This window comes from Salmo salar, chromosome 06, assembly GCF_965601325.2.
Source record: "Salmo salar chromosome 06, fSalSal1, whole genome shotgun sequence".
Classification (NCBI taxonomy): Eukaryota; Metazoa; Chordata; class Actinopteri; order Salmoniformes; family Salmonidae; genus Salmo; species Salmo salar.
The window spans coordinates 13,545,001-13,571,045 of NC_138296.1; the positions used below are offsets into that span (position 1 = coordinate 13,545,001).

The 26,045-nt window shown below is 45.6% G+C and overlaps 1 protein-coding gene across 4 annotated transcripts in view; it reads left to right on the forward strand.

Moving 5' to 3' along the window:
- The window catches only part of LOC106606286 (BAR/IMD domain-containing adapter protein 2), a 263,933-nt gene that overhangs the window by 80,628 nt on the left and 157,260 nt on the right, over nucleotides 1-26,045 (forward strand). For all 4 annotated transcript variants that reach the window (XM_014202430.3, XM_014202428.3, XM_082976331.1 and 1 more), the window contains 3 exons: nucleotides 8,085-8,146; nucleotides 10,437-10,508; nucleotides 14,998-15,135. In XM_014202430.3, coding sequence (XP_014057905.1) covers nucleotides 8,085-8,146; nucleotides 10,437-10,508; nucleotides 14,998-15,135 — 272 coding nt within the window. The remainder of the gene's footprint in view (nucleotides 1-8,084; nucleotides 8,147-10,436; nucleotides 10,509-14,997; nucleotides 15,136-26,045) is intronic.

The following is a 26,045-nucleotide window of genomic DNA, read 5'->3' on the forward strand; positions in this document are numbered from 1 at the left end:
CAAGTCAGTTCGTCAAATTTCTGCCCTGCTAGAGCTGCCCCGGTCAACTGTAAGTGCTGTTATTGTCGAACACCTTTGGGATGAATTGCCACGTCGACTGCGAGCCAGGCCAAATCACTCAACATCAGTGCCCGACCCCACTAATACTCTTGTGGCTGAATGGAAGCAAGTCCCCACAGCAATGTTCCAACATCTAGTGGAAAGCCTTCCCAGAAGAGTGGAAGATGATTTTGGAATGAGATGTTCGACGAGCAGGTGTCCACATACTGTTGGTTATGTAGTGCGTTGATCAACAAGCTTCCTCCACAGAGGCTGAGGTCACTGGGAGAAGAGTTTTAAGAAGACAGTTGGATAGAAAAGAGATGGGTGGATACCTGGGCTGCATAGAGCACTAGGGAAGGAGACGGGGTTCATAAATAGAGAGTTAATGTGTGGGGTGCATTGAGAACTAGGGAAGGAGACATGGTTCATAAATAGAGAGTTAATGTGTGGGGTGCATAGAGAACTAGGGAAGGAGACATGGTTCATAAATAGAGAGTTAATGTGTGGGGTGCATAGAGAACTAGGGAAGGAGACCTGGTTCATAAATAGAGAGTTAATGTGTGGGGTGCATAGAGAACTAGGGAAGGAGACATGGTTCATAAATAGAGAGTTAATGTGTGGGGTGCATAGAGAACTAGGGAAGGAGACCTGGTTCATAAATAGAGAGTTAATGTGTGGGGTGCATAGAGAACTAGGGAAGGAGACATGGTTCATAAATAGAGAGTTAATGTGTGGGGTGCATAGAGAACTAGGGAAGGAGACCTGGTTCATAAATAGAGAGTTAATGTGTGGGGTGCATAGAGAACTAGGGAAGGAGACATGGTTCATAAATAGAGAGTTAATGTGTGGGGTGCATAGAGAACTAGGGAAGGAGACGGGGTTCATAAATAGAGAGTTAATGTGTGGGGTGCATAGAGAACTAGGGAAGGAGACATGGTTCATAAATAGAGAGTTAATGTGTGGGGTGCATAGAGAACTAGGGAAGGAGACATGGTTCATAAATAGAGAGTTAATGTGTGGGGTGCATTGAGAACTAGGGAAGGAGACGGGGTTCATAAATAGAGTTTTAATATGTGGGGTGCATAGACGGATCATGTGGAAAATAAGGTCAAACCGCCTCTGTGTCAAGATTAGCTCTGTTTGTTGTAACATGCACCTGCACTGACTGTCTGTCTGTCTGTCTGTCTGTCTGTCTGTCTGTCTGTCTGTCTGTCTGTCTGTCTGTCTGTCTGTCTGTCTGTCTGTCTGTCTGTCTGTCTGTCTGTCTGTCTGTCTGTCTGTCTGTCTGTCTGTCTGTCTGTCTGTCTGTCTGTCTGTCTGTCTGTCTGTCTGTCTGTCTGTCTGTCTGTCTGTCTGTCTGTCTGTCTGTCTGTCTGTCTGTCTGTCTGTCTGTCTGTCTGTCTGTCTGTCTGTCTGTCTGTCTGTCTGTCTGTCTGTCTGTCTGTCTGTCTGTCTGTCTGTCTGTCTGTCTGTCTGTCTGTCTGTCTGTCTGTCTGTCTGTCTGTCTGTCTGTCTGTCTGTCTGTCTGTCTGTCTGTCTGTCTGTCTGTCTGTCTGTCTGTCTGTCTGTCTGTCTGTCTGTCTGTCTGTCTGTCTGTCTGTCTGTCTGTCTGTCTGTCTGTCTGTCTGTCTGTCTGTCTGCCTGCCTGTCTGTCTGTCTGTCTGCCTGTCTGCCTGCCTGTCGTTTCAGCTGTTACCTGTCTCACACATTATTAATCCTCGCATTATCAGTATTCATGTCGCTTTCCCCCTGAGGGATAGAGACTGTGTGCTAGGTACACACACACACCTTAACACACCACTCCCTGATTGCATCATCAGTGTGCTGTGGGACAGGGTCACCTGAAGAGAGGTTGCTGATGTCATTTGAAGGAAAAGGTGTCGGAGAGGACAGTGTTAATAGCTACACACACTTTCTTTTTGAAACAGCTGCCTCAACTTCTCCCATGGCAACGACCCTAGCATTATGCTGCTTCCATGACAACACATAGTGATTCCTGTCTGACCTTCACTGATTGATTCACAGCTTACGCCCCTCGGCCCCTCTCCTCTCAGGCCGCCCCTCTCGGCTCTCCTCTCCTCTCAGGCTCTGCTCTCCTCTCAGGCTCTGCTCTCCTCTCAGGCCCCCCGGCTCTCCTCTCGGCCTCCTCCAGGCTCTCCTCTCAGGCCCCTCTCCTCTCAGGCTCTCCTCTCAGGCCCCTCTCCTCTCAGGCCCCCCAGCTCTCCTCTCAGGCCTCCTCCCTCTCAGGCTCTCCTCTCAGGCCCCTCTCCTCTCAGGCTCTCCCTCCTCTCAGGCTCTCCTCTCCTCTCAGGCTCTCCTCTCAGGCCTCCTCTCAGGCTCTCCCTCGCTCTCCTCTCAGGCTCTCCTCTCAGGCTCTCCTCTCAGGCCCCTCTCCTCTCAGGCCCCTCTCCTCTCAGGCTCTCCTCTCAGGCTCTCCTCTCCTCTCAGGCTCTCCTCTCGGCCGCCTCTCAGGCTCTCCTCTCCTCTCAGGCTCTCCTCTCCTCTCAGGCTCTCCTCTCCTCTGGTGTTTTCTGTCTGTGATGGTGATGACTACATATCAGTGTTTTAATGAGAAAGATTCCATACACTATCCGAGGGAATGTGGAGTCTGTGTTTACTCCACTGAGCTCTGTTTATATCTGGGAGCTGTCAGAAGTGCTCACTTGTCGCTCTGCAGGTGTGGACTAACATAAGCTCACCTGCAGACACACACACACACACACACACACACACACACACACACACACACACACACACACACACAGGCCTATTGTTCTCCATGGTGGTGTTAGGATAGAGAGGGGGTGTAATACACTGATAAACCACAGTGGTATTTATTAGGGGTGTGTGTGTGTGTGTGTGTGTGTGTGTGTGTGTGTGTGTGTGTGTGTGTGTGTGTGTGTGTGTGTGTGTGTGTGTGTTCTATCAACCCGTCTGTCATAGCAAAGCTGAATGGTGGTTAGCTGGTATGCGGACATTCTTGTTGAAGCTGCCAAACCTCTCAGGTTTCTGCTGGCTGCTGGTTTCTGTCACACACACACACCAGCATTGCACACAACCAAGTTGGACAAAGTTTCCTAATAACGTCATATATTGATTCTGTCTCAGGCTGAGTCCCAAATGACACCCTATTCCCTATATAGTGCACTACTTTAGACCAGGACCCTATGGGCCTATAGACTATAGGGTGACATTTGAGACACATGCATCTGATTCTGTCTAGTGGTCTCTGCAGTAACCATGCCAACAAGTTTTTTGTTTTTTTTCTTTCGATTTTGTATCTTCTGTTTGATACAAGATAAAAGTTGTCATGGCAACAATGAACATTTCCATTGCAATGTCATGCTGGAAACATCCTCATGTTTTCCCACTGAATGACATCTGAACAACTCCAGCATCATGCAACGTGTCTCCACCGGAATGACATCTGAACAACTCCAGCATCATGCAACGTGTCTCCATCTGAACAACTCCAGCATCATGCAACGTGTCTCCACCTGAATGACATCTGAACAACTCCAGCATCATGCAACGTGTCTCCACCTGAATGACATCTGAACAACTCCAGCATCATGCAACGTGTCTCCACCTGAACAACTCCAGCATCAAGCAACGTGTCTCCATCTGAACAACTCCAGCATCATGCAACGTGTCTCCACCTGAATGGCATCTGAACAACTCCAGCATCATGCAACGTGTCTCCATCTGAACAACTCCAGCATCATGCAACGTGTCTCCACCTGAATGACATCTGAACAACTCCAGCATCATGCAACGTGTCTCCACCTGAACAACTCCAGCATCATGCAACGTGTCTCCATCTGAACAACTCCAGCATCATGCAACGTGTCTCCACCTGAACAACTCCAGCATCATGCAACGTGTCTTCACCTGAACAACTCCAGCATCATGCAACGTGTCTCCATCTGAACAACTCCAGCATCATGCAACGTGTCTCCACCTGAACAACTCCAGCATCATGTAACGTGTCTCCACCTGAACAACTCCAGCATCATGCAACGTGTCTCCACCTGAACAACTCCAGCATCATGCAACGTGTTTCCACCTGCTTGACATCTGTATTATTCCTTCCTGCTTTATTCCAAAACATCATGCAACATATTTCCCCTTCATCATGTAGGTCTTCTGTTGTAAACAACGTGCCACGCCTGTTGAGGAAATCCTGGGTTGTACTCCGTAGGAATAAAATTAAACCGAGTGAAACGGGGGAGTACTGTGGGTGTGTGTGACCATGTTGTCATGGTGTGTGTATGGCCATCCCTCCAATAGCTACCCATTTGTTAATTGATCCAGCCACTAAGACCCGACCAACAGAATGCTCGGCTCCCTAAGCCCCTGGGGGCTGTGATCAGGGGATCAGTATTATCTGTAATCGGCTTAGCAGGCCTGCGTGTCGGGAGCTGCCTGCCTGACAGGATGTTATGGCCTGCTCTTGTGCTTCTTGGATTGACAGACCGACAGACGATCAGTGTTGTAACACTCACTCAGGAAACATCTCCATAGTCTTTGAAACACTTCCTCTGCTCAGACAAACAGACAGACAGACGTAGGCAGGAGATCAGTGGGTTTCACACTCAGGCACTCTCTCCTTGTCTCCTCTCCTTCATCTGCCCTCATCTGGAGAGGAGAGGAGGTCCAGCACTTGGTCTCTCAAACAAACAAAGAAGAAGAAAACATCAGTCTACCTGAGAGACCATCAGTCTACCTGGTACACCATTCAATCAAATCAGTCTACCTGAAATACAGTTTAGATTTCTGTTTATAAACCACAATACCAAGGCTCTAGGTTACAACTACAACTTAGCTAATCACATGAGTATGGACAGACAATCAAAACATGCCCTGTTTCTGTGACTATCTGTAACTCTGTTTTTACTTTCAGAGAACGAGTAGTTCTACTGTGTTCTCCCTCTACAGGGTTAGAATGAGTAGTTCTACTGTGATCTCCCTCTACAGGGTTAGAATGAGTAGTTCTACTGTGATCTCCCTCTACAGGGTTAGAATGAGTAGTTCTACTGTGTTCTCCCTCTACAGGGTTAGAATGAGTAGTTCTACTGTGATCTCCCTCTACAGGGTTAGAATGAGTAGTTCTACTGTGATCTCCCTCTACAGGGTTAGAATGAGTAGTTCTACTGTGATCTCCCTCCCTCTACAGGGTTAGAATGAGTAGTTATACTGTGATCTCCCTCCCGCTACAGGGTTAGAATGAGTAGTTCTACTGTGATCTCCTTCCCTCTACAGGGTTAGAATGAGTAGTTATACTGTGTTCTCCCTCCCGCTACAGGGTTAGAATGAGTAGTTATACTGTGTTCTCCCTCCCGCTACAGGGTTAGAATGAGTAGTTCTACTGTGATCTCCCTTTACAGGGTTAGAATGAGTAGTTCTACTGTGTTCTCCCTCCCTCCTCTACAGGGTTAGAATGAGTAGTTCTACTGTGTTCTCCCTCCCTCCTCTACAGGGTTAGAATGAGTAGTTCTACTGTGTTCTCCCTCCCTCCTCTACAGGGTTAGAATGAGTAGTTCTACTGTGTTCTCCCTCCCTCTACAGGGTTAGAATGAGTAGTTCTACTGTGATCTCCCTCTACAAGGTTAGAATGAGTAGTTCTACTGTGATCTCCCTCCCTCTACAGGGTTAGAATGAGTAGTTCTACTGTGTTCTCCCTCCCTCTACAGGGTTAGAATGAGTAGTTCTACTGTGTTCTCCCTCTACAGGGTTAGAATGAGTAGTTCTACTGTGTTCTCCCTCTACAGGGTTAGAATGAGTAGTTCTACTGTGATCTCCCTCTACAGGGTTAGAATGAGTAGTTCTACTGTGTTCTCCCTCTATAGGGTTAGAATGAGTAGTTCTACTGTGTTCTCCCTCTACAGGGTTAGAATGAGTAGTTCTACTGTGATCTCCCTCCCTCTACAGGGTTAGAATGAGTAGTTCTACTGTGATCTCCCTCCCTCTACAGGGTTTGAATGAGTAGTTCTACTGTGTTCTCCTTCCCTCTACAGGGTTAGAATGAGTAGTTCTACTGTGATCTCCCTCTACAAGGTTAGAATGAGTAGTTCTACTGTGATCTCCCTCCCTCTACAGGGTTAGAATGAGTAGTTCTACTGTGTTCTCCCTCCCTCTACAGGGTTAGAATGAGTAGTTCTACTGTGTTCTCCCTCCCTCTACAGGGTTAGAATGAGTAGTTCTACTGTGATCTCCCTCCTTCTACAGGGTCCTTCTACAGGGTCCTTCTACAGGGTCTCCCTCCTTCTCAGATCAACCAGAATTTTAACATTAGAACTGAGATGGACCAGAGTTTTTTTAACATTAGAACTGAGATGGACCAAGGTCTTTTTAACATTAGAACTGAGATGGATCAGTCCCATCTTCTTAACATCAGATGGTTCTGAGGACTTGATGGAAGGAGTTCTATGATTCCTTTGAGTTCTCTGATAGAACTTTAAGAATTTCAGTTTCAAAAGATTTCCAAGGTTTGAAGACTTAGACTCTTTAATGTAAAGGGTCATCAAACACAGAACAATAAAACTAGTCTTGACTTTGTGGTAGAGGTTCTTTACACATATTTCACACATATTTAATAAATGTGTTATTTGAAAATGTATTTCCATTATAAATGGCTTTACATTAATCACATTCACTTTGGGTCTGACTATTTTACCCATGTGTATTTAGAGTAGAAACTTTGTCTAGTCCATAGTCCTCTGGTGCTTGCTAAAGGAGGGTTTGGACTTAGTACTGGGAACCTGTTTCCATCCTCTCTGTAATGTCTCTTTTTCTCTCTCTCTCGCTCTCTCTCTGTATTTCTGTCTCTCGAGGTCTCCGCTCTGTCCTTTTCTCAATCTAGATATTTTGTTCCTTTTCTTTACAATGCATTGCATAATCAGAAGAGGCAGCATGTAGGTATATTAAAAACACCAGGACAAATCTTCCACTGGCTGCATGACTCTCCCTCTCCTCTCCTTCTTTAGTTCTCTCTTTTCCTCCTCTTTCGTTTGGAGATTAGCTGGTTTTTATTTATTTATTTGTCATATTGCCAATATAAAGATAAACCAACCAAGGCAATATGTTTGATCTCCACATAAAACACCGGCAGTTATATAAAGTTTGAATAAAATATATTTTTTGCTTGTACCCCTTTTTGAAGTGCTTTCTTTCACTACAACTTCTTTAGAAGATGTCCTTCTCGTTTATTTGCATCATTTCCTTCCCTCCTCCTTTCCTTTCTGTCTTGTTGAATGTGTCATTGTATTTTATTTATCTGTTAAATGTGTTTCCTGTTGAGACATCCAATGTTCCACCATGCACCATCCTGGCTACCAGTCTGTCCTCTGTCTGTTAGTGCGTCTGTTGTGTCGTTGTGTTGCTGCATGGGCTCTCTGCACACTGGGGTCTCTCCTGCTCTCTCTCTCCACTCTCCTGCTCTCTCTCTCCACTCTCCTGCTCTCTCTCTCTCCAGTCTCCTTCTCTCTCCAGTCTCCTGCCCTCTCTCTCTCTCCAGTCTCCTGCTCTCTCTCTCCCCTCTCCTGCTCTTTCTCTCTCTCCCCTCTCCTGCTCTTTCTCTCTCTCCCCTCTCCTGCTCTTTCTCTCTCTCCCCTCTCCTGCTCTTTCTCTCTCTCCCCTCTCCTGCTCTTTCTCTCTCTCCCCTCTCCTGCTCTTTCTCTCTCTCCCCTCTCCTGCTCTTTCTCTCTCTCCCCTCTCCTGCTCTTTCTCTCTCCCCTCTCCTGCTCTTTCTCTCTCCCCTCTCCTGCTCTTTCTCTCTCTCCCCCCTCTCCTGCTCTTTCTCTCTCTCCCCTCTCCTGCTCTTTCTCTCTCCCCTCTCCTGCTCTCTCTCTCTCTCCCCTCTCCTGCTCTCTCTCTCTCTCTCCCCTCTCCCGCCCTCTCCTGCTCTCTCTCTCCCCTCTCCTGCTCTCTCTCTCTCCCCTCTCCTGCTCTCTCTTCCCGCTCTCTCTTTCCTCTTTTCCTCCCTCTCTCCCCTGTCTGTAGTGAGGGATGTTTGTTGACATCTGCTCTGTGTTTCTCTTTAGGGGACGTGCTGTTTCAGATGGCGGAGGTCCACAGACAGATCCAAGTACAGCTGGAGGAGATGGTGGGTATATGAACCTTCATAAGGACTTTATGACACAATCATAAGCAGATTGCTAGAGGAGATGGTGTACTGTAGGAATAAAGGTCAAATAACTTTGATTTAAATGCTGAGCTGTAGTCTAAGAACAGCATTCTCATGTAGGTGTTCCTTCTGTCCAGGTGGGAAAGGGCAGTTTGGAGTAAAGTAGAGATTGCGTCATCTGTTGGGGAGGTACGCAAATTGGAGTGGGTCCAGGGTGTCTGGGATGATGGTGTTGATGTGAGCCATGACAAGTATTTCAAAGCAGTTCATGGCTACAGATGTGGGTGCTACTGGGTGATAGTCATTTAGACTGGTTACCGTGGTGTTCTTGGGCACAGGGACTATGGTGGTCTGCTTGAAACATGTAGGTATTACAAACTGGGTCAGGGAGAGATTGAAAATGTCAGTGAAGACACTTGCCAGCTGGTCAGCGCATGCGCCGAGTATGCATCATGGTGATCCGTCTGGCCCTGTTAATGTTAACTGTTTCCAGGTCTTACTCACATTGGCTACGGCGAGCGTGATCACACAGTTGTCTGGAACAGATGGTGCTCCCATGCATGGTTCAGTGTTGCTTGCCTCGAAGCGAGCATAGAAGGTATTTAGCTCGTCTGGTAGGCTTGCGTCACCGGGCAGATCGCGGCTGGGTTTCCCTTTGTAATGCGTGATAGTTTGCAAGCCCTGCCACATCTGACGAGCGTCAGAGCCAGTTTAGTAGGTTTTGATCTTGGTCCTGTATTGACGCTTTGCCTGTTTGATGGTTTGTCAGAGGGCGTAACGGGATTTCTTAAAGTGTCCGCATTAGTGTCCCTCTCCTTGAAAGCGACAGCTCTAGCCTTTAGCTCAGTGCGGATTTTGCCTGTAATCCATGGCTTCTGGTTGGGATATGTACGTACGGTCACTGTGGAGTTGACGTTGTCGACACATTTATTAATGAAGCTGGTGATTGATGTGGTAAACTTCTCAATGCCATCGGATAAATCCCAGAACATATTCCAGTCTGTGCTAGCAAAACAGTCCTGTAGCTAAGCATCCGCTTCATCGGAGCGCTTCTGTATTGCACACGTCACTGGTACTTCCTGTTTGAGTTTTTGCTTGTAAGCAGGAATCAGGAGGACAGAGTTATGGTCAGATTTGACAAATGGAGACTGACGGAGAGCTTTGTATGCGTCTCTGTGTGTGGAGTAAAGGTGGTCTAGAGTTTCCGCTTCTGGTTGCACAGGTGACATGCTGGCAGAAATTAGGAAAAAACGATTTCAGTTTTCCTGTATCAAAATCACCGGATTCTCGAGTGGGCCAGTGGTCTAAGGCACTGCATCGCAGTTGATAGCTGTGCCACTAGAGATCCTGGTTCAAGTCAGGCTCTGTCGCAGCCGGCCGCAACCGGGAGACCCATGGGGCGGCGCGCAATTGGCCCAGCGTCGTCCAGGTTAGGGGAGGGTTTGTCCTTGTCCCATTGCGCTCTAGCGACTCCTGTGGTGGGCCGGCAGCCTGCACGCTGACACGGTCACCAGGTGTACGGTGTTTCCTCCGACACATTGGTGTTGCTGGCTTCTGGGTTAAGCGGGCATTGTGTCAAGAAGCAGTGCGGCTTGGTTGGGTCGTGTTTCGGAGGACGCATGGCTCTCGACCTTCACCTCTCCCGAGTCCATACGGGAGTTGCAGCGATGAGACAAGACTATAACTACCAATTGGATACCATGATTGGGGAGAAAAAGGGGTAAAAGTAAAAAATTCTAAAATAAAATCACCGGCCAATAGGAGCGCCGCCTCTGGGTGAGCATTTTCTTGTTTGCTTAGGGGAGGGTTTGGGTTATACACCTTGTTGAGTGAGGTCTTAGTGCCAGCATCGGTTTGTTGTGGTAAATAGATGGCTACGAAAAATATAGATAAACTCTCTCGGTAAATAGTAAGGTCTACAGCTTATCATGAGGTATTGTAATTCAGGCGAGCAGAACCTGGAGACTTCCATAATATTGGAGATTGCACACCAGCTGTTGTTAATAAAGACACACGCCCCCTCCCCTGAGCTTACCCGAAGCTGCCGTTCTGTCCTGCCGATGTATAGAAAAAAACAGCTATTGTAAAACCAGCGTTATAAGTATGTATTTGTGTTATTATAAGGCTTAGAATATATTATATTCCTCTATATGATCACATGTTCAGGATGAACACCTGGTCCTAAGTGTTTTCTGTTGTGAGAGTGATTTCACCATTAACCCTGAGCTTCTCTACACCCATCAATCTCTCCATCTGTCCGTCCATGCAGCTGAAGTCTTTCCACAACGAGCTGCTGTCTGAGCTGGAGAAGAAGGTTGAGCTGGATGCTCGTTACCTGACGGTGAGCATCTGACTAAATGACTGAACCACGCACACACACACACCCACTAGGGCTGTGACAATATCAGTATCGCAATGTTTTTTTCCATGCCAAAAATGAAAACACAAAGCAAATTTAACTCTTTGTTCCTTTTAAAAACCTGCTGTAGAGTATTGTGTGCTGTAGCTGGGGGGAAAATACAGGACTCTGGATGACAACATAATGATGTTTGTTTCCAACATTAGGGCTGTTTTCCTTAAGAAGTTAAATCTGCTTTGTTTTCTGTTTCCTTCCCAACATACTAATGATTATCACCCCGGCCCAAACACACAAACACACTTTGCGTTTGAACAGCTACCCTTTCACCTACTGTCCCCAGTCAGCACCACAGTTATTCAGACCATGTCTGTCTTTCACCTACTGTCCCCCGTCAGCACCACAGTTATTCAGACCATGTCTGTCTTTCACCTACTGTCCCCCGTCAGCACCACAGTTATTCAGACCATGTCTGTCTTTCACCTACTGTCCCCCGTCAGCACCACAGTTATTCAGACCATGTCTGTCTTTCACCTACTGTCCCCCGTCAGCACCACAGTTATTCAGACCATGTCTGTCTTTCACCTACTGTCCCCCGTCAGCACCACAGTTATTCAGACCATGTCTGTCTTTCACCTACTGTCCCCCGTCAGCACCACAGTTATTCAGACCATGTCTGTCTTTCACCTACTGTCCACCTTCACCACCACAGTTATTCAGACCGTGTCTTTGCCAAAGTGTTTGGTGTTCTTACTCTGGACCTCCATTTAAACAGTAAAGCTCCTTTTCCTGAAAATGAAGCTTTTGAGAAAACAATTCTTTAGAATATTTAAAAACTACATAACCAATAAGCAAAGAGAAAATTACAACCTAACATTTCCTGCAGCATGCATTGAAGTCTGAAGCAGCAGGAGTGATATACTTAGAATGAGTGGGCTGTGAGCGAGCTGCAGCCAGCCAACTCCATGTGGAGGAGCAGCAGTGTGTCTGTGCTGCAGGTTAGGGGAACGAGGCGGTGTTGTCATCATCATACACTATTGTACTAGCTGTAGCATTAGCCTGTTGGTATGTTAGCTGTAGCATTAGCCTGTGGGTATACTAGCTGTAGCATTAGCCTGTTGGTATGCTAGTTGTAGCGTTTGACTGTTGGGTATGCTAGCTGTAGCGTTTGACTGTTGGGTATGCTAGCTGTAGCATTAGCCTGTTGGTATGCTAGCTGTAGCATTAGACTGTTGGGTATGCTAGTTATAGCATTAGACTGTTGGGTATGCTAGTTATAGCGTTAGACTGTTGGGTACGCTAGCTGTAGCATTAGACTGTTGGGTACGCTAGCTATAGCATTAGACTGTTGGGTACGCTAGTTATAGCATTAGACTGTGGGTACGCTAGTTATAGCATTAGACTGTTGGTACGCTAGTTATAGCATTAGACTGTTGGTACGCTAGTTATAGCATTAGACTGTTGGGTACACTAGCTGTAGCATTAGACTGTTGGGTACACTAGCTGTAGCATTAGCCTGTTGGGTACACTAGCTGTAGCATTAGCCTGTTGGGTACACTAGCTGTAGCATTAGCCTGTTGGGTACACTAGCTGTAGCATTAGCCTGTTGGGTACACTAGCTGTAGCATTAGCCTGTTGGGTACACTAGCTGTAGCATTAGCCTGTTGGGTACACTAGCTGTAGCATTAGACTGTTGGGTACACTAGCTGTAGCATTAGCCTGTTGGGTACACTAGCTGTAGCATTAGCCTGTTGGGTACACTAGCTGTAGCATTAGCCTGTTGGGTACACTAGCTGTAGCATTAGCCTGTTGGGTACACTAGCTGTAGCATTAGCCTGTTGGGTACACTAGCTGTAGCATTCGCCTGTTGGGTACACTAGTTATAGCATTAGACTGTTGGGTACACTAGCTGTAGCATTAGACTGTTGGGTACACTAGCTGTAGCATTAGACTGTTGGGTACACTAGCTGTAGCATTAGACTGTTGGGTACACTAGCTGTAGCATTAGACTGTTGGGTACACTAGCTGTAGCATTAGCCTGTTGGGTACACTAGTTATAGCATTAGACTGTTGGGTATGCTACGCCAGGGTTGCACAGCTGGCGGCCCGCAGGATTTCTATTTTTTTTATGTTCATTGTTGGAAAGACTGTAAAAACACCAGAAAATCGTCTCCAAGTGATTTTATTTGAAGAAATCTGTTCCCCAAGTATTCCCATGCATAATAGAGACACGTGATCGTATACAAATGTAAGAAAGGTTTCTATCTGATTCTCTGTGTGGACATCCAGATTGCCCTCCAGCAGCCCTCTCCTACTCATAGCTTGTTTGTCTCTGTTCTGTCCGGCAGTCTGTGGTCTGTCTTTCTTAGAATTCTATTATTATTTTTAAGTTAAAAAAAATGTCCTCTCTGTCACACTGTTCTGTGGGCAACAGTGTGTACCTCCCAGTGTTTACCACCCTATTCCCTATGTAGTGCACTACTGTTGACAAAGATCAATAGGGTTCTGGTTAAAAGTAGTGCACTGTATAGGCAATAGGATGCCATTTGGGATGTGACCAGTGAGTGTTCTGGGAACTCTTATGAAACCGGGGTCAAACCAAACCCTGCCAATAGCTGATGCTGAAATATGCCTCATTCTGTAGTAACTGGAGGCTATTCCCACAATGACCCTCTGTTTTAATGCCGCTATAGACCCTTCAGAGATGTTTCTGTTCCTTTAGACTGATACGAGATCAACGATCAATTGGTTCTCTAATCCTCTGATGCTTATTTTTTCAATAGGAAAATACACACACACACACACACACACACACACACACACACACACACACACACACACACACACACAGTATCCCTGGTATAGGGAATAGGGTGCCATTTGGAACCTAGCCTTAGACTGCTGTTCTGGGTATTAAAATGCCATCCATTCACAGTAATGAATTCCTTTTTAAAAAAATGGCATCAGCGACAATAGCAATGGTTTTGCTTTGTGAATTATTAATGTCGCTTGTGAGTCATTTCAGGAAAAACAGACATTTTCCATCAGGAAGGAAAATTGTTGTAGCTACACTACTCCCCATGGAGGAATCTCACTCACTCACTCACTCACTCACTCACTCACTCACTCACTCACTCACTCACTCACTCACTCACTCACGCTCAGACAAAATCCCACTCATTTACCAGGCCTGTATTTTTAGAGCTTCTTTTTGGTATATCTGAAAAGGGGTAGGGGGTAAACAACATGAACAAATTAAAGCCACCTAAAGACCTCGTCCCCTTTCCCACTATGAGACATGAAGGAGAGTCTGAGGAACGGGTGGTGAAAGAGAATTCTACTTTTCACATTACACCCTTGCTTTACCTTTCATTGTGACTTGGTCCGCAGCTCAAACTGAGCACAAATACCACAGGAGCCACTAGCCACTAAGCACAAACAATTCAACAATGACACACTTTTATTCTAAAACATATTACACCATTGAATAATGCAACGTTTCACAGGTCTGTATGTGCAGACAATTAAAGGGTGTTGGGTATGCTAGTTATTGCTTTAGATGTCTTGTTTGTAGGCTACACGTTACATTTTATCATCAAGACAAAACCACAGAGTTGCTATAGCAGCAAGTCTTCATCAAGTACCGTTTGCCTGTCAGAAATGAACGATTCATCCTCTCATACCAATATAAAGTACAATAGGCTTACTTTACAACAAACCAGGCTTCCTTGACTTCTCTCTCTCTCTCTCTGTGTGAAAAAGTATTACTTGACCAGCATTTTACAACTGCTCTCAATCACTCCCAGATGTCAGGGCTTGGACAAGTTCCAGAAATGCTAAACGGTTGAACAGGAGAATTTACCATAGATTACCAATCCGCTGGACAAAGTTCCCATATAGATTGCTAGTGGGAGACCAGTACAAGGTCCACGTTATCTCTATCCATTAAAGGTGTTTCCCAAAACCTCTTCCTGAGTCCCCCCTCCCCCGTTCCACACTGTGTGATCCTGATTCAGCTGGTCAGCTAATCATCAAGCGCTTGATGAGTTGAATCACATGTGTTAGTCATGGAATAGATCAGATTACTGGATCTGGCTAGGCTGGGAGTGTGAGATAACGTATTCAAGTTAATGTGAGGGAGGATCAACACACACACACACATCATGGTAATCCTGATTAGCCCTCCCATAATGGTCTGTCTCCAGCACTGCCACATGATAGACAGCTGTTGAGATGTGCTCAGACAGTTAAGATGACAGGGCTTCAGGAGGCTAATAGATGGTTCACACAGGGTCTTAGAGAGACAAGCTTTTGGCCAACTCTAAAAGGGCAACTTGTTACATACTCTATGACAGATCGATATAGGGTGACATTGCCCCCTAGACACTGACCTAAGGTAAACTCTAAAAGGGCAACTTGTTCTCCCCATTGCTGATAAACTAACTTTCTGTGTGCGCTCTCCTGCCCCCTTCAGGCTGCGTTGAAGAAGTACCAAGTGGAGCACAAGAGTAAGGGAGAGAGTCTGGAGAAGTGTCAGGCTGAGCTGAAGAAACTCCGCAGGAAGAGCCAGGGCAGCAAGAACCCCTCCAAGTACGGAGAGAAGGAGATGCAGGTCAGTCTCTATGGAAGGACCGACACGCTTGGATGGACGCACGCATACACACACACACACACACACACACACACACACACACACACACACACACACGGCTACACGCATGGATGCACGCACATGTGGACAGACGCATGGACACACGGCTGCTCCCTCTCTCACTCACTCTCACACACAAGCAAGGGATAAAGGGGTCAATACACACTTTTGCTCACCTCAGTCCAGGTCTGTTTGTGCCATCTTAGCTAGCTTTAGATGGTTAGTTGGTTAACAGTCTGATGGTCTTGGTAATACAGTTCCACCAGGCTGATGGCTAGCTTTAGATGGTTAGTTGGTAGTACAGCTCCACCAGGCTGATGGTTAGCTTTAGATGGCTAGTTGGTAGTACAGCTCCACCAGGCTGATGGCTAGCTTTAGATGGTTAGTTGGTAGTACAGCTCCACCAGGCTGATGGCTAGCTTTAGATGGTTAGTTGGTAATACAGTTCCACCAGGCTGATGGCTAGCTTTAGATGGTTAGTTGGTAATACAGTTCCACCAGGCTGATGGCTAGCTTTAGATGGTTAGTTGGTAGTACAGCTCCACCAGGTTGATGGCTAGCTTTAGATGCTGTTTAGATGCACACAGGGCCAGGACTGAGGGTGGAGAGTATTGAAGAACCGTGGACACAGTGCTGCTCTGCCCTGAGTGTAGCAGGGAGAGAGGGGACACAGTGCTGCTCTGCCCTGAGTGTAGCAGGGAGAGAGGGGACACAGTGCTGCTCTGCCCTGAGTGTAGCAGGGAGATAGAGGACACAGGCACACATACACACACAGGAAGTAAGAAAACAAACTGTTTACTTGTCCTGTTTTGAAACCCTCACTCAGCTTTTTTTCTGTGTGTGTGTTACTCTGGCATGTATCAGTGATTGAAACACTCTGCTCAGGTCCCCTGTTACTGTAGCTCAGCCCACAGGGTTGGGCTGAACGCTCTGTAAAAACAGGTTTGGTAGCTGTAGCAGGTCTGCTCTTGTAAATGTGTGATTCCAGAGTTAGTGTAAGGCCTGTGGTGAGGGGTAGCCAGCCATAACTTTCAGGGTTAGGAGACATCCAACTGATCGATACTAAAGCTGGAGCCTGACACTGCTGCTGTGAGACGTGATGCGGAAGCTGTTCAGGGACCATCAATAACATTTATTTAAATCAATCAAATGTATTTATAAAGCCCTTTTTACATCAGCAGATGTCACAAAGTGCTGTACAGAAACCCAGCCTAAAACCCCCAACAGCAAGCAATGCAGATGTAGAAGCACGGTGGCTAGAAAACACTCTCTAGAAAGGCAGGAACCTAGGAAGAAACCTAGAGAGGAACCAGGTTCTGAGGGGTGGCCAATCCTCTTCTGTCTGTGCTGGGTTGAGATTATAACAGTACATGGCCAAGATGTTCAGACGTTCATAGTGGTTGTAGAGGGTGCAACAGGTCAGCACCTCAGGAGTAAATGTCAGTTGGCTTTTCATAGCAGAGAGTTAGAGAGAGAGTTGAAAACAGCAGGTCCGGGACAAGGTGATTGAGTGAGTAAAAAGCCCCCACACCACTAGAGGGATATCTTCAAACCACTAACTTACTACCCTGAGACAAGGCCGAGTATAGCCCATGAAGATCTCCCCCACGGCACGAACCCGAGGGGGGTGCCAACCCGGACAGGAAGATCACATCAGTGATACATCCCTCCTAGGGGGAGCTTTTCATGTTTTGCTGGGCTCCCCTGTTACCTCTCCTGGATGCTCTAGCCCTTCCTCTGGTGACAGGGACAGTCTAGAAGTGTTAGATGTGGCCTGCCACTGTGTGACGTTGGGACTATAAGCATTTCGCTACATATGTATGTGACCAATAACATGTGATTTGACGAGGTTCTATCTATTCAAAGCATAGTTCGGCGATATTGAGCATCAAAGTTTTCAAATCCCAGATCTCAGAACTGTTTTGTAGTGACTTCTTCTTTCATAACCCATTAAGGTCCTCACCTGAAAGGTTCCTAGTGCAGAGTATCAAAGTGCAGAGTATCAAAATCCTGAGACATTTGTCAATATATCATTTTTAGAGGGGTGCAATTGCAGATAGAACCTTTTAAGGTTGAACCCAGATTGATATTCCAGAGCCGTAAGGTCTGATCTGACACAGTCCAGTTTTTAGACATGTTCACTTTTTACTGGCAAAGACGTGTTGTTCTGATTGGTCCGTCTGTATTTGTTCAGGCTTTTGATTGGCTTGCATTGGGGTTTATGCAGATAGAACTTTCTAGTCTAGTACTTTTTCAAGAACCATCTGTATATGTATATGGGACTAACTCCTATGGGACGAACTCCTTTGGGACTAACTCCTATCAAATGCGAAACAAAAACAAACACATTGGCCTGGTCCCAATTCCCATACTTGCAATCTAAATAGTAGGCATTTTAGGTTTTCGAGAATAGAACGTTTTATAGTGTGAAATTTAACCTGGTATGCTTTAAATGTGAGGATGTTATACTCATTTTGGCTTTTCATCTAGTAGAATTCACTGAGGAAGAGAACGGTCTTTCCAGGCTCACTGTTTGACAACATCTGTTAATGAGATAAGAGGACATGATACACCCAAATCAACCAATGGCGGGAATCAACGCAATTGCGCATTAGGTTACACATTCTCTGATTGGGTGAGCCTTGTATGTTGATATTTGATTAAAAAAGTATGGCTTGACTGTTTGCTTGTTGGGCCCACCTGCAGACAGGTCCCAACTCATCTAGCCTTGGTCCTAATAATACACGCTACCTTACCAGGGAGAGGAGAAAGCAATCTCCCTTCTCATTTTCAGACTGCTCAATTTTCCTGATCATATCACGAACAGTATGACTGTGGGGGAGGGAGGGAGGGGTTAACTAATTTGTGTTGGAGCCCCACAGGGACTATACAACTACATCTTACAGTCCCCCCCACACACAAACGCACACACACATGCGCACTCACACGCCCCACAGGGACTACAAAACCGCAGCCTACAGTCCTACACAGACTCTTATGCCGCCAACATTGAAACAGCAGCCAGCTACAGTAATACCTCACCAGCCTGGGAACAGCAGCCAGCTACAGTAATACCTCACCAGCCTGGGAACAGCAGCCAGCTACAGTAGTACCTCACCAGCCTGGGAACAGCAGCCAGCTACAGTAGTACCTCACCAGCCTGGGAACAGCAGCCAGCTACAGTAGTAACTCACCAGCCTGGGAACAGCAGCCAGCTACAGTAGTAACTCACCAGCCTGGGAGGACTATATCTATCTAACATTGGAATGCTATTAGAGAAACTGATTAAAAGCTGATTGATTGGAATGAATCATTATAACACACACCTTCTAACAGGGTTGTGAATGTTGAACGCTGATGTTGTTTTTCATCATATAATACACACACTAAACATGTTTAAGATGGCGGTGGGAGTGACAATGTTTTCTTCTCTTCTGTTGTGTCATGGAAGTAAATGATGTGTGAGTGCAGTCTGGTGGATGACAGGAATGGTTAGGTTCTCTGTGTTTGTTGTTCGCTCTCCGTCTCTGTCTTTTTCACCATCTCTTTCCCTCCTCCCTCCCCCTCCTACATCTCTGTGCTCAGTCCTTTTTCTTTGCCTTTTGTAGCATGACACACACACACACACACACACACACACACACACACACACACACACACACACACACACACACACACGCTGCTTAGTAGCCCTGTGATGTTAATGCTGCTAATGATCTCGTTATGTAGTTGACTAAAGTGGACCAAGGCTAGATGCAGCAGGAAGGACCTTTTAGATTAATACTCACACACACACACACACACACCAACACCACACACTCTCCACTCCACAGTCTGTTAATGACAGCTGAGACAGGCTGATCTCAGACTGTCTCAGAGGACCCTGGAGCTCCTTAAATATTTTGGTTGTGATTTATTTGGCTTAAAGGGGATTTCTTCCAATGTTTTATCTCGTACTTTTTGTAATATATTCAGTATAGTAACCTGAATTGAAAAGATCATGAGGATATGATGCTGAATCCCCTGGTGGAGGAAGAGGGACTGCTGTTCTACAGGGAGGAAATGATGCTGAATCCCCTGGTGGAGGAAGAGGGACTGCTGTTCTACAGGGAGGAAATTATGCTAAATCCCCTGGTGGAGGAAGAGGAACCGCTGTTCTACAGGGAGGAAATGATCCTGAATCCCCTGGTGGAGGAAGAGGAACCGCTGTTCTACAGGGAGGAAATGATGCTGAATCCCCTGGTGGAGGAAGAGGGACTGCTGTTCTACAGGGAGGAAATGATGCTGAATCCCCTGGTGGAGGAAGAGGGACCGCTGTTCTACGGGGAGGAAGTGATGCTGAATCCCCTGGTGGAGGAAGAGGGACCGCTGTTCTACAGGGAGGAAATGATGCTGAATCCCCTGGTGGAGGAAGAGGGACCGCTGTTCTACAGGGAGGAAATGATGCTGAATCCCCTGGTGGAGGAAGAGGGACCGCTGTTCTACAGGGAGGAAATTATGCTAAATCACCTGGTGGAGGAAGAGGGACTGCTGTTCTACAGGGAGGAAATGATGCTGAATCCCCTGGTGGAGGAAGAGGGACTGCTGTTCTACAGGGAGGAAATGATGCTATACTGTAGTGTACGGTAAAGGGTTGTGAAAGTTGAACGCTGATGTTGTTTTTCATCATAATATAATACACACTAAACATGTTTAAGATGGCGGTGAGAGTGACAGAATGTTTTCTTCTCTTCTGTTGTCATGGAATTAAATGATGTGTGAGTGTACTGTAAAGTATTGTGTGTATTGTAAAGTATTGCTGTAATGTAGTCACCCAGTGCATCGTCACTAGAACACGAACACTTTTTTTAAATTAAAAAAGTGTATACTTTACCCTTTTTTCTCCCCAATTTCGTGGTATCCAATTGATGGTAATTGCAGTCTTGTCTCATTGCTGCAACTCCCGTACGGACTCGAGAGAGGCAAAGGTCAAGAGCCATGCGTCCTCCTAAACACAACCCAACCAAGCCGCACTGCTTCTTGACACAATGCCCATCCAACCCGGAAGCCAGCAGTACCAATGTGTCGGAGGAAACACCGTACACCTGGCGACCTGGTCAGCATGCACTGCGCCAGGCCTGACACAGGAATCGCTAGTGCGCGATGAGACAAGGATATCCCTGCCGGCCAAACCCTCCCTAACCCGGACGATGCTGGGCCAATTGTGCGCCGCACCATGGGCCTCCCGGTCGCGGCCAGCTGCGACAGAGCCTGGGCTCGAACCCAGAATCTCTGGTGGCACAGCTAGCACTGCGATGCAGTGCCTTAGATCACTGCACCACCCGGGAGGACCCTGAACACGAACACTCTTGACAAGTCCTTATTTGCAGCCGGAAGGTTGCTTACATAGAAAGAGTGATGGATGGATGGATGGATGGATGGATGGATGGATGGATGGATGGATATAGATGGATGGATGGATATATATGGATAGAGATGGATGGATATATATACGGTTGAAGTCGAAAGTTTGCATACACCTTAGCCAAATACATTTAAACTCAGTTTTTCACAATTCCTGACATTTAATCCAAGTAAAAATTCCCTGTCTTAGGTCAGTGAGGATCACCACTTTATTTTAAGAATGTGAAATGTCAGAATAATAGTAGAGAGAGTGATTTTATTTCAGCTTTTATTTCTTTCATCACATTCCCAGTCGATCACAAGTTTACATACACTCAATTAGTATTTGGTAGCATTGCCTTTAAATTGTTTAACTTGGGTCAAACGTTTTGGGTAGCCTTCCACAAGCTTCCCACAATAAGTTGGGTGAATTTTGGCCCATTCCTCCTGACAGAGCTGGTGTAACTGAGTCAGGTTTGTAGGCCTCCTTGCACGCACACGCTTTTTCAGTTCTGCCAACAAATTTTGTATAGGATTGAGGTCAGGGCTTTGTGATGGCCACTCCAGTACCTTGACTTTGTTATCTTTAAGCCATTTTGCCACAATTTTGGAAGTATGCTTGGGGTCATTGTCCATTTGGAAGACCCATTTGTGACCAAGCTTTAACTTCCTGACTGATGTCTTGAGATGCTGCTTCAATATATCCACATCATTTTCCTGCCTTATGATGCCATCTATTTTGTGAAGTGCACCTCCTGCAGCAAAGCCCCCCACAACATAATGCTGCCACCCCCGTGCTTCACGGTTGGGATGGTGTTCTTCGGCTTGCAAGCCTCCCCCTTTTTCCTCCAAACATAACGATGGTCATTATGGCCAAACAGTTCTATTTTTGTTTCATCAGACCAGAGGACATTTCTCCAAAAAGTACGATCTTTGTCCCCATGTGCAGTTGCAAACCGTAGTCTGGCTTTATTATGGCGGTTTTGGAGCAGTGACTTATTCCGTGCTGAGTGGCCTTTCAGGTTATGTCGATATAGGACTCGTTTTACTGTGGACGTAGATACTTTTGTACCTGTTTACTCCAGCATCTTCACAGGGTCCTTTGCTGCTGTTCTGGGATTGATTTGCACTTTTCGTACCAAAGTACGCTCATCTCTAGGAGACAGAACGCGTCTCCTTCCTGAGCGGTATGATGGCTACGTGGCCCCATGGTGTTTATACTTGCGTACTATTGTTTGTACAGATGAATGTGGTACCTTCAGACTTGTGAAGGTCTACAATTTTATTTCTGAGGTCTTGGCTGATTTCTTTTGATTTTCCCATGATGTCAAGCAAAGAGGCACTGAGTTTGATGGTAGGCCTTGAAATACATCCGCAGGTACACCTCCAATTGACTCAAGTGATGTCAACTAGCCTATCAGAAGCTTCTAAAGCCATGACATCATTTTCTGGAATTTTCCAAGCTGTTTAAAGGTACAGTCAACTTAGTGTATGTAAACGTCTGACCCACTGGAATTGTGATACAGTGAAATAATCTGTCTGTAAACAATTGTTGGAAAAATTACTTGTTATGCACAAAGTAGATGTCCTAGCCGACTTGCCAAAACTATAGTTTGTTAACAAGAAATTTGTTGAGTGGTTAAAAAACAAGTTTTAATGATGACAACCTAAGTGTATGTAAACTTCCGACTTCAACTGTATATATCTCCTATCCATCCATCCATCCATCCATCCATCCATCCATCCATCCATCCATCCATCCATCCATCGATATCTCTATCCATCCATCCATCCATCTATATGTGTATATATATGGACAGTGAAGAGGCGACTCCGGGATGCTAGCCTTCTATGCAGAGTTCCTCTGTCCAGTGTCTGTGTTCTTTTTCCCATCTTAATTTTTTCTTTTTATTGGCCAGTCTGAGATATGGCTTTTTCTTTGCAATTCTGCCTAGAAAGCCAGCATCCCGAAGTCACCTCTTCATTGTTGACGTTGAGACTGGTGTTTTGCGGATACTATTTAATGAAGCTGCCAGTTGAGGACTTGTGTGTGACGCCTGTTTCTCAAAATAGACACTCTAATGTACTTGTCCTCTTGCTCAGTTGTGCACCGGGGCCTCCCACTCCTCTTTCTATTCTGGTTCGAGCCAGTTTGCGCTGTTCTGTGAAGGGAGCAGTACACAGCGTTGTACGAGATCTTCAGTTTCTTGGCAATTTCTCACATGGAATAGCCTTAATTTCTCAGAACAAGAATAAACTGAGTTTGAGGAAAGTTCTTTGCGCTTTAAAAAAAAACAAGGACATTTCTAAGTGACACCAAACTTTTGAACGGTAGTGGAAGGGATGGATGGATGGATGGATGGATGGATGGGATGGATGGATGGATGGATGGAGAGATATGGATGGAGAGATATATATGGATAGGATGGTTGTGTGTGCAGGAATACAGCATAGGAACGGCATCATGTAATGTTCATTATTTTATTAGTCTTTGATGCCCAGCACTGCTGGATACATGTAAGATGGGCCTGTCACCTACACACAGTTCAGAAATCAACATGTAGGATGGGCCTGTCACCTACACGCAGTTCAGAAATCAACATAGGCCAATCCTACATGTTGATTTCTGAACTGTGTGTAGGTGATAGTTCAGAAATCAACATGTAGGATTGGCCTATCACCTACACACAGTTCAGAAATGAACATGTAGGATTGGCCTATCACCTACACACAGTTCAGAAATGAACAGGCTATAAGTATTAGTGGAGCTTCCTTGGTCTTGAATAATGGACTTGATTGAGTAGGAGATCAATAGTCATCAAGTTTGCTGATGATACAACAGTGGTAGGCCTGATTACCAACAATGACCGCCTACAAGGAGGAGGTGAGAGCCCTGGCGGAGTGGTGCCGGGAAAGTAGCCTCTCCCTTAATGTCAACAAAACAAAGGAGCTGATCGTGGACATGCAGAGAGAACACTCCCCCATCCACATCGATGGGGCTGCTATGGAGAGGGTGAAAAGCTTCAAGTTCCTCTGCTTGCACATCACTGACAACCTGAAATGGTCCACCCACACAGACAGTGTGGTGAAGAAGGCGCAATAGCACCTCTTCAACCTCAGGAGGCTGAAGAAATGTCACAAGAAGGCAGAGAAGATCATCATGGACCTCAGCCACCACCTGAGCAATGCAGGCCAAAGCTCCATCCCACCAAAACAGGCTGAAATATCAGGTTGTCTTTTGAAACGTGCTGGTCCAGATACTATGTCTTTTTCTCTCTCTCGCTCTGCAGTATGTAGCGTGACTCATTCCACAGCAGTTTACCTTTATCACGAAACAGAAATAACTCATAAAAAAGAGAATAAAACCATCTTCATCTTGTCAGACTTCTGTGTTCCATTCTGTGCTGTAATGGTTCATTGAAATGGCTCCCATCATGACTACCGACTAGCTTTATTGCTCTGGCTAGGGAACACACACAAACAGAGACAGACACACACACACACACACAGAGACAGGAATCTCTAGTCATGATCCTTCCATCTCAGGTTGTGTCTGCTCTGAGTTGTTGTAAAGGATAGTTAGTGGGTTTATCCTAATGCACACGCTATTTCATCCAACTGAAGTAGTTTTGATTTTGTTCAGTTTCATCTGTCTGGATTTGTTGATTCCACCACAGTTGGAATTCCAGTGTACAGGTGTCCACTGTTAGTCAGTGGGGAAGCAGCGCCCAGTGCTGGTGAAGATGTGTAACTGCTCTGTCTCAACTCACACCAAACACAACCTAATGGAAGAAAACTGAACTCTCGTTTTTGTTGCAAATGTTTTTCATTTGGAGTAAACATTTTCTGTTACAAAACATTTTTCAAATGTTTGCTATGGTCTTCGTCTAATGAATACACCCCAGAGCTCAGTGTATAGTGGCACATTTCAAATCTAATCAGCCTCGTTCCTTTCAGCTCTAATCAGCCTCGTTCCTTTCAGCTCTAATCAGCCTCGTTCCTTTCAGCTCTAATCAGCATCGACTGATGAAGCTACGGGAGAATAGAGTATTATCATTGTAAGATTTCTGTATTATGTGTGTGGATCTAGAGTGAGAGAGCGGTCTCACTGTACAGATATGATACAAGTTAATAACAATGGCTGACTGGCTGGGAGCTCCGTGTGTGTGTGTGTGTGTGTGTGTGCGCGTGTGTATTACGGAGTTCATTATCAACACACAGACAGTCCTGACACTGTTATTACGGAGTTCATTATCAACACACAGACAGTCCTGACACTGTTATTACTGAGTTCATTATCAACACAGACAGACCTGCCACTGTTATTACGGAGTTCATTATCAACACAGACAGTCCTGACACTGTTATTACGGAGTTCATTATCAACACACAGACAGACCTGACACTGTTATTACTGAGTTCATTATCAACACAGACAGACCTGCCACTGTTATTATGGAGTTCATTATCAACACAGACAGTCCTGACACTGTTATTACGGAGTTCATTATCAACACAGACAGACCTGACACTGTTATTACGGAGTTCATTATCAACACAGACAGTCCTGACACTGTTATTACGGAGTTCATTATCAACACACAGACAGTCCTGCCACTGTTATTACGGAGTTCATTATCAACACAGACAGTCCTGACACTGTTATTACGGAGTTCATTATCAACACACAGACAGTCCTGCCACTGTTATTACGGAGTTCATTATCAACACACAGACAGTCCTGCCACTGTTATTACGGAGTTCATTATCAACACACAGACAGTCCTGACACTGTTATTACGGAGTTCATTATCAACACAGACAGACCTGCCACTGTTATTACGGAGTTCATTATCAACACAGACAGACCTGACACTGTTATTACGGAGTTTATTATCAACACACAGACCTGACACTGTTATTACGGAGTTCATTATCAACACAGACAGACCTGACACTGTTATTACGGAGTTCATTATCAACACACAGACAGTCCTGACACTGTTATTACTGAGTTCATTATCAACACACAGACAGTCCTGACACTGTTATTACTGAGTTCATTATCAACACACAGACAGTCCTGACACTGTTAATACTGAGTTCATTATCAACACACAGACAGTCCTGCCACTGTTATTACGGAGTTCATTATCAACACAGACAGTCCTGCCACTGTTATTACGGAGTTAATTATCAACACACAGACAGTCCTGACACTGTTATTACTGAGTTCATTATCAACACAGACAGACCTGCCACTGTTATTACGGAGTTCATTATCAACACAGACAGTCCTGACACTGTTATTACGGAGTTCATTATCAACACACAGACACACCTGACACTGTTATTACTGAGTTCATTATCAACACAGACAGACCTGCCACTGTTATTACGGAGTTCATTATCAACACACAGACCTGACACTGTTATTACGGAGTTCATTATCAACACACAGACCTGACACTGTTATTACGGAGTTCATT